This window comes from Scatophagus argus, chromosome 10 (assembly GCF_020382885.2).
Source record: "Scatophagus argus isolate fScaArg1 chromosome 10, fScaArg1.pri, whole genome shotgun sequence".
In the NCBI taxonomy this organism is placed as follows: Eukaryota; Metazoa; Chordata; class Actinopteri; family Scatophagidae; genus Scatophagus; species Scatophagus argus.
Window position 1 is genome coordinate 9,094,863 of NC_058502.1, and position 9,280 is coordinate 9,104,142.

General features: G+C 39.6%; 1 protein-coding gene across 1 annotated transcript in view; it reads left to right on the top strand.

Annotated features, from left to right (window-relative positions):
• LOC124066129 (VPS10 domain-containing receptor SorCS1-like) overlaps nucleotides 1-5,718 on the top strand; it is a 46,770-nt gene extending 41,052 nt beyond the window's left edge. Inside the window, exons 24-27 of the mRNA XM_046402269.1 lie at nucleotides 1,126-1,225; nucleotides 1,756-1,864; nucleotides 2,908-3,062; nucleotides 5,360-5,718. Of these exons, the coding sequence (XP_046258225.1) occupies nucleotides 1,126-1,225; nucleotides 1,756-1,864; nucleotides 2,908-3,062; nucleotides 5,360-5,418 (423 nt within the window). The 3' untranslated portion in view covers nucleotides 5,419-5,718. The remainder of the gene's footprint in view (nucleotides 1-1,125; nucleotides 1,226-1,755; nucleotides 1,865-2,907; nucleotides 3,063-5,359) is intronic.
• Nucleotides 5,719-9,280: the final 3,562 nt, after the last annotated feature.

A 9,280-nucleotide genomic window follows, 5' to 3' on the forward strand; every position in this document is an offset into this window, starting at 1 on the left:
GCAAAAATAATCCTTGATCTTCAAACCTGATCTCATATCATGTTATAGAAAGCAATTAAACAGAATGATGGGAGAGATGTTTTTAAAAGCAACAGCTAGACAAGCTCATTTATTCATCATAACGGAGAGGACCTCGATGTATCACAAGTAAACATAATTTTACTGGCTCGCAGTCAGTCTTGAACTAAGTTAATAGGTATTTAATTACGTTGATGCATCATATAATTGGCACCATCGAGAAAAGAGACAAACTGGGGCAGGCGGTTGGGATTGGGAATTAAACAGATGTATTTATCTAAAGCCTGTCTGATTACCTGGCAGAACCTCACAGACAATAGGGTAATAAATCTTCAGTTCACTGTTCTCATCTCCAGTGAATGACTTGCAATGTGGATGCATTAAGTGAGCGTGTGCCCACACATACACATGTGCACGCGTGGTGAGTGTATGTGTGCGGAGCAGCTTATTAAAATGTGTAATAGATTTACTGACCCTGATATGCCACTAGAACAAAAAGTAATTATTCATAGTGTGTAGAGCAGTCTAATTTTAACCAGTGGAAAGATTTTAGAAAGAGCGAGATGGAATTAGTGAGGCATGGCTAAGGACTCAAAAGGGCTCTGGGAAGGCATTTTGGTCTCTTGTTAAATGACTGCTTCATCTAGGTGTGAAAAGCAGGGGAACTTGAGGCATTTCATGGAGAAAAATTAAAACTGCAATTTTATGATATTAAAACATACTTTGATTTCCAATAGCTTTGCCTCACTGCATTTAAATCAGTAGGTCATATTTATCGAAAAAATAAAAAGTGAAGAATTTCCGATTTCGACTGAAATAGCAGAAGATTAATTTTCCTTTAAATGTCACTGACACACTGTAAGCAGACTGCCCTTTTACCTGATAGGGTTTCCATCGCCACTAAAAGCCTGCCAGGTTTTGTTGCAGCAGGTTTTGTTTTTCCGTGTCATATCAACATTTGCTCCTCTTTAGAAGGAAGCAAAAATTCTGATTCATAATTCAGGCTGTTGGATGAAATGACTGGGGCTGAAATATTGATGACTGTGGAATATTGCTGTGCAGCCGCCACTAACACGGTCTTCTCTGCTCTGTCACTCCTCCTCATAGCTTTCTCAGGTTCTGCTAAGTGCTTTGAACCAAGACCTCATCCAGTTCACACTCAAACCGGGGGTGCAGGTGAATGTGTATGCCACACGGCTGTCTCCAGGTGAGTCTGTTCCCTCTGTCATGCACCTACCTGAACAATCCAGCACATTTTGGCGGAAAGAGGGGTATTTTTAGGTGTTTTCCACAGTGCTATCTCTTTTTTGAGCCCAGAGTTTGTGTAGGTCTTCCAGTTTGGTTGCATTCAGTATAAATGGGAACAAAATAGTCTAAAGCTTTAAAATAATCAATACCTGATTATCAGACTGTTTTGTGTTTTAACTGTCTGATTGTTTGAACTCCAGAACTCCCTGGAGAGCAGTATTGATAGTGGGACTACTATCCTGTCCTGAATTCGCTATGAAAAAAAAAAGATAAAACTGTTAATTGGATGTTAGCTCAGACATAATTCTCAAATATTATCAGCAGGACAACAGCTGTGCATTTCCATTGTTTTTTAATGGAATTGTCAGAAAACTTATATTCATCTATATATATACACACACACATATATATATATATATATGTGTGTATATCATTTGGCCTGCATGTGCAATCAATTTCTCTTTCATTTTCATTCTTTCTCCTTCAAAGCTCCTCTTGTGGACAGCAGCGATAATGGTCACAGTGGCACTGCAGTCATCATGCTCGTGTCAGTCGTACTGATGGGCTTGGCCGTCTTCGTAATATATAAATTCAAAAGGTACAGCATACTGGAGACATTTGTAACCAAATATGAGGCATATCATGTTAGAAAGACTGTAAGAAGATTAATGCTCAGATTTTCAGACTCACATCACTGTAGATATCTAAGATAAGATGGATGTTGTTGTTGTTTTATTTGTGTGTGTGTGCATAACGACCCTGTTTAGAGCTGGACCCGTTATCTACAAGCAAGCAACCCCACTGCTGAACTCCTAAAACTTTCCACAAGTATTCAGACTCCATATATCTCTGAGTTATGGACGTCCGCGTCACAATAATAGCTCCAGGAATAAGACAATTCCCCTCTGTCTCAATCTGCAGAATATTACAGGGAATGACAGTTTAATCAATTCTCTCAGAGAGCTGAATGGGTGTCAGAGTCCTGCAGTTATCAATATTCATCTATCTGACAATGTGAGGGTTGACCTTTCGGAAATGCTAAACACAGCCATTCAAGGTGAGGCATACACTGCAGAATGGCAGGAAAGGTTGAGGCGATAAGTCCTGAGACAACATATATTATACAGTGAGGGACATACAGTAAATAGCATCCTCTGCTGCAGGTAATCCCATGCCAATCACAGGGGAATGGCTTAGTTCCTCTGTATTTTGTAGAATTTTGCTCATTATAAAACTAAAACATGACTTAGCTTTAACTTTCAGAATCATAATTACTACATTAAGAGAAAAAAAACTTTTCTCCAGCTGCCTCAGATGCCACAGCACCAGCTGCAGCACAAAATCACAGGGGGAGGATCTGAAATTAGAAATGCAAGATGTTAGTTTTAAGCAGAATTGGGGGTGCATCTGAGGGGATGAAAAATTGATTGAAAAGTGAGGTGAACAATATGAAAGTGAGAGAGCAATGCCCAGTGGAATGCAAAATGCCCTAGTTTTTAGCTTTCAAGCAATGCTCTTCCATCCTCAACAGTTAAAAATAGTGTGTGACACATTATGCATAGTGGAAGCATTAGTGAAACAGACCTGATGGCAGGTTTCCATTAATTTTTTTTTTTTTTTTACCTTCTGCATGACCTACAGGAAGATCCCAGGCATCAACACATACACAGTGGAGCAGCCTGACAAAGAACAAGAGGTCATCCCAACAGTGACCTCCATAGCCGTCCCAAACCCTGAGGGGGACAAGCTGACCTCGATGGATCATGTGGATGTACAGCTGGACTCGAAAAGCAGAGGTATCAATGTTTCTTCCTTTAAGTGATGGTTATTCCTGAAGCACATATGGGGTTTTTTCTGATTACGTTGGACAGCAAAGGTCTTTTCCTTATGTAGTGTTGTATTTTATCACTTTATTGTAAGTAATTATCAAAGTAATCACTACTACACTACAAAGCGTGCATCAGTTTTCAAAGCAATAAAAGGGGTAGCACCAAAGTGTTGGTAAACTGCTGAATTACTTTAAGGGTCAATTCATCCAAATGACAAGAAACATTTACTTCCATCCATTAGCCATTAGCTTTACCCAGAGGGGCTGGAGCCAATCACAGCTGACATTTTCTTAATTACATTTAGTGGTATCCAGTGGTTTTATTTGCCCAGGTTTTGAGATACCCCTGACATTTCTGGAATTTCTTTTGTGCTGCAGCATTAAACAAGACAAACTATAAAGAAAAAGAAAAGAAAAAACAAACACACTTTTAAATTTAGCACCATCGTCTTTCACCGGTTCCATTTTTCCATTGCTTTAAATAATACACAAAACACGCTGTCATCTGTTTTCATTTGAACTCTTTCTTAAGGAGAAGGTGTTATGTATAAAACCAGTTCAGTGAAGAGTAAACACATGTTGAACTGGACAATGTTTTTCCTGTTTCGTCCTGATCAGTTGTGGGTCAGCTGTCAGGACAGACTTCACTTTTACTGAACTTTCTCTTGTGAATTTCCAGAAACAGTGATGGACTGTGTTTGGAAATGTAGTCATTATTCTTGCTGATTAGAACAGTAGAGTTGGCTGTTGACATACATAACATTTAAGTGTGCCAGTTACTTGAAGACAGCCTGAGTGATGAGGGGGGGAGAAAGCCTTGTATTAAAATAAACTTTAAGTTAGCATTTCTTTTCTGTGCTCTGCTATTCTAGATAAGACGTGTTTGTGTCTAGACATACACTATATAGACCAAAGTATTGGGACACCCAACCATTACACAAACATGGACTTTAATGACATTCCATTCTAAATGCATGAACAGCTTTGCAGCTATAACACCTTCCACTCTTCTGGGAAGGCTTTCCTCAAGATTTTGGGGTATTTCTGTGGGAATTTTGGCCCATTCATGCAGTAGAGCTTGTTGTGAGTTGGGGGCTGCAATCTCCGCTCCAGTTCATACCAAAGGTGTTCTATAGGGTTGAGCTCAGTGCACTGTGCAGGCCAGTCAACCATGTCTTTATGGACTTTGATTAGTGGCACCGGGACACAGTCATGCTGGAATAGAAAAGGGTCTTCCCAAAACTGTTGCCACAAAGTTGGGAGCATAGCATTGTCCAAAATGTCTTTGGTATGCTGAAACATTTCCCTTCTCTTCAACAGTCCCATGTGTCTGGATACTTTTGTCTATATAATGCATGCGATTTGAAAGTATACAGAAGTACATACAATGTTGTATCTGATATTTTTCTTTTTATTCTTTTTATGATTAATGAGAACATATCTTGGCATGGAACTAGCTGGTTAAATATGTAGTCCACCAGTCTACAAACAACAGCAGCAACACTCTAATTATCCACTTGTAGCCGGTGATTGCTTCACTCATATTTGTGACGTCATATCCTTTTTTTTTTTTTTTTTGGTGGAACGAGTACTGGGGCGGTTTGATTGAACAAGATAATGTGCCCCTACTTTAACTGTTTCTGTTCCTGCTATCAGCACCACGAGTAAACCTTTATTTGCCCCCTTTGTGTTAGAGATGCAGCAATTATCTCACAGCCTTGGTACATAAAAACATAATTATCTGCTGGATATCACAAGAAAATTTTTGTAAAATGTGTGAACTGACCCTTTAGTATGGAAAAGAAAGTTGTTGCGAAAGTTAAAGCACACTGACAGGGAATTTATGCTATTCTCATGTTGTTGACTGCTGTTGCTGTTCTTCCTGTCTTTGTATTATCATATGAGTTACAAGGACACAGTCATTATTATGCACTGTATATTTATGTACTTGCTAACCTAAGTTTTGTCATGCTGAGGTATCGGTATTTACAGAAAAGTGAAGCACAGTCACAAGGGAGCTAAAGTGATGAGAATGTCTGCGTGAATTATTTGGCCCAATAAAATAATTAGTGCATCAGGAAAGTAGCGAAGTGGTGAAAGCATTTTCATCAAGAAATATCTGCGAGGTTCAAGTTGATTTACCTCTACCCATAGATAAACAATCGACCCATCCAAGATAAATGTGTTTGCCTGCAAAAATACACCCATATGCAAATGGCTACATAAAATTCCTCCTCTGTCTCTTTTCTTTTTCTCCCTTGCCAGGCTACCTGCCATCTCACACAGACATCAAGCTCTCTGATGAAGCGCCCCATGTGTTTTAATGTTGAGAGTCTATGACCGACTCCAAAGCAATACATCTTCTTTGGCAGTTACTTCCAGCAAGCTATGAAACCACGGTCACAATGAATGGTCTCGAGTGTTTTGCTACCCATGCATGGATGGACCAGCTCACACTGTGCTGCCTCATACCACTGAGGAGACTGTACAGATTTATACTTGCTTCTTGAAAAGGGACACTTTTTGACTGAAAATACTTGTATTTTTGCAAGGACATTGAACTTTTTATGTAAATAATGTACATCCATAATGGAAGAAAGTAAAAGCTATTTGTCTCAGCTGGTTATAGCTGTGTCTGCTCAAATATGAAAACATCAAACAGCAGGACAGAAGTGATGTACAATAATATCTCCAAATATGCTCCAATTTCTGTTCTTTGGGCTTGTGTTTGTGAAGTTTACTTTGTTTAACTATGTGGAAATAGCTTATCTGAGTGAGACAGTGAGGAAAGCAGATTCATTAAGCTCTGCACAATCACTAAATCTTATCACCAGATTCTCATCAAATGAAAGCTTGCAATATCCAGGAGAGGAGGAAGGGCTCCTAGTCCCAGATCTGTGTATTCCATCAAGCCTGCCGCTCAAAATGTTATACATGTCATAACAAAAGTAAGAACAGATAATTAAAGTGGGTATACTGGACAGATATATACGGTAGATGAGAAACTGAGCAACGATTCTTGTTTAGGAGACTCAAATAAGTCATTTCTGTGAGACTGGAGTGAAGGCTAACAAATTTTAAAACTACTTAAACAGATTTATGCACAAGTATTTTTCTTTATGTAAATCATACATATGAACTGTGACTGCAGCAGCAGTCTTACAGTTGATGGTTTTACAGTCAATTTCACTCTCAAACAATGCAATGACTTTTAAACTTGTGCTCCATATTTATTTGTAGCCCAGAGCACGTCTTGTACATTCGGGTTTCTACGCACTACATGCATATTTTCTGAATAATTCCTGTGTTAACAAAAGAGCTACAATACAGCAGCAAACATCTATACAAACTAATTTGTATTTTAATTAATTGCTTATTGTTTAAGATTTATTATTTATTCCTTCATCTTCTGGATTTAGTTAAAAGACTTGTGCTCCTTGACACAGTTACAACACATTTCTCATGTTTTTGTTGTTTTTCTTTGAACTGATTTCACTGTGGAGGTTGCAGTGTCTTCTTACAGGAAGTATGACAACACCAAAACTACACCAGATTTGAATGGAAACACGCTCTCTTTTTTCAGTTGTGCTAAAACACCTTTTATTTATTCTGAACTGTTTATCTACCATGATGATACCAGCATCTCCACATGGAGTTTACGACGATGCAGAGGAGCTTGTGTTCTGTTCTAGGTTTGCCCCCAAGGACTCAGCGGACAAAAGGCTGCAGATTTGTTCATCTCCTTCGCTGCGAGGGACACAGAGATAGAGAAGACGTATCTCCTGTCAACGAGGCTCAGCCTACGCACAGAGCTTTGGTCAGCTGCTGTCTCTTTGGGATAAGTACTGAAGTTCTTCTTCATCAAACTTTTCTTTTTAAGTGTTGTCAGCATCATGTGTCAGTAAGACAAATTGACTAGAGGCTTCGCCATACTCCCCTCCCCAGTTCCGCGATTTGAGCCTGAAGCATAAATGAACTCGTGCTTGCCATCAGACAAAAGCCATCTTTCTGCAGTGATCATCGGAAGAGTTTTATTTTGTGGTAGTTATATATCTAACAAAGTTTTTTGTTAAGTCCCTATAGTCAACCTGTGAATATGATTGTGAACATATTGCATGATGGGTTTTTTTTCCCCCTCTGTCAAGATACTTCTTAATTAGGAGAAAATGAAATGTGAACTGCAGTATTTTCTGTTTCTCAAAGGCTAGACAACTCATTAATTACAAGTGATGTGATTATTCAGTGGGTTGTTTCTGTGTTTTTCATTTGATCTTACAAAAGTAACCACGGTTGCGGAATAAAGCAGAATTAAGACATTAATGGGATATGGCTGATTGTTAAATTTATAAATATCTCAGATTTTCTGTCTTCGAGCTGTGAAAATGTGTTACAAATGTGTTTATTGTGTTTGACCTTTAGATTTAGTCAACCAACAGACTTCATGAAGGGCAAAAGCACCTCAGCCGACTAAGAGTCACAAATTGGTTGTTCTGATCGACAGGCGCCCTCCCTTTGTTGAATTTGTTGTTGCTTTCTGCTTTGTCTCTAACAAGTGTCGCTTAGCGTGCTCAAAGTTTCACTGTGGCCATTTGCATGATACAATGGTGCAGAGCGAGAGGACAATGAAAAGCACCAAGTAGCCTGGAGTGATTCTAATGGCTGGTTCCTTGGCTCTCCCACTGTGCAACAAATTAATTATCTCTCTCTCCAGGAAATAGACACACACACACACAATCAAGGGAGATCTCCTAGACTGGGTAGCACCTTGAATGAAAAATGTCCCACAACAATAACCCACAGCAATATTGTGTTAGCCCCAGTGTGAAATTGATGAGCATGTTTCCTTTCATTGAGTGCTACATTACAGTGTCTGGCTGCAGCGAATCATCCATTAGTGATTGTCACCATTCAATTTGATTGTGCATCACCGAACATCCCAGGGCAGTTAGAGAGAGGCCTTGGTGTTAATTCAGACTGAGAGCAGGAGCGAGAATAAGACTCTCTGGGCGTTGATGGCTGCGGGAGTGATGAAGATTGGTGTGTGATGTGAAGCTGTTGAAGTGGCAAACAAAATGCAAAACAGAGGAACAAGGGCCTTGTTGCTGCAGCTTTGGGTGTGATGAGTTATTTCAGCCAATCAGCCACACAGTTCGGTCCTCCAACCTTGATGTCTCTTTGCCATTTTAATGCACAAGCCTTTTTTTTTTTCCTAATCTGAAGTTGAAGAAAAAGCCATACTAATGCCAGCAGTTCTTTAGAAAATCATCTGTTTCTCAGCCCCAGTAATTGTTCGTAGGGACCTTCTGTAACTGACACCTTGAGTGATGAGCTCAATCACAGTTGTGACTCTTCATATGGGTGTTATAACACTTCTGCTCATTAAAGTCGACTTCAAAGCCTCAGCAGGATCATTAGAAATTGTATGCCGAGACCGATACGCTGGCTGCTACGAGGCACCTGAGATCTGGTTTACACCCAGCATTAACATCAGTCTTGGGGGATCCCATTACAAGAAGCCCGAGTACGTCATTGCACTCCTGGCATTAGTATGCATCTCCACATGCGTCTCAAGTGACAATTTGTGATTTGGCGCTCACTTCCTCTCTCTATATGAAAGTAAATGTGTATGTATATTATGTTTTTTAACCAGCAGGAGGCAGCAATACCCTTACTATGCCCAGTCTGCCGGAAATTAAAAAAAAAAAAAAAAAGTTTGCAAAGATCATAGAGTGCAAGCAGTTGACTAAAATGGAAATCAGACCACATGTTTTGTGTGTACTGCGTCCATGAGAATTCATTTTGCCTATTGTTTTTTCCTCTTCTTGTTGTTACATGTTTTATTATGATGCCACTGGTACGTGAAAGAGCTCGTACGTCCGCTAATGTCAGTTGAGTAGGCGGGCCAGAGAAGAACGTCGCACAGGCCATCTCCAAAATGTGTGACTGATCAACCGGATCTCAATGCATCTTCAGTGAGTCTCGAGAGCATTCACACCTGCACTTAAAGCTGTCCACTTGTAATCAGATTATACCCAGAAAGCATGTTATTTCCAGGTGTGAACAGGGTCTATGTTTCAGACAAGAAAAAATACTGCAAAAATGCTGCACACAAACCTTCTTAAGCACAGCAGCATTTTCCAACACATACTGTATTGTAGACGCATGCATAGTAGAAAGAAAACATAA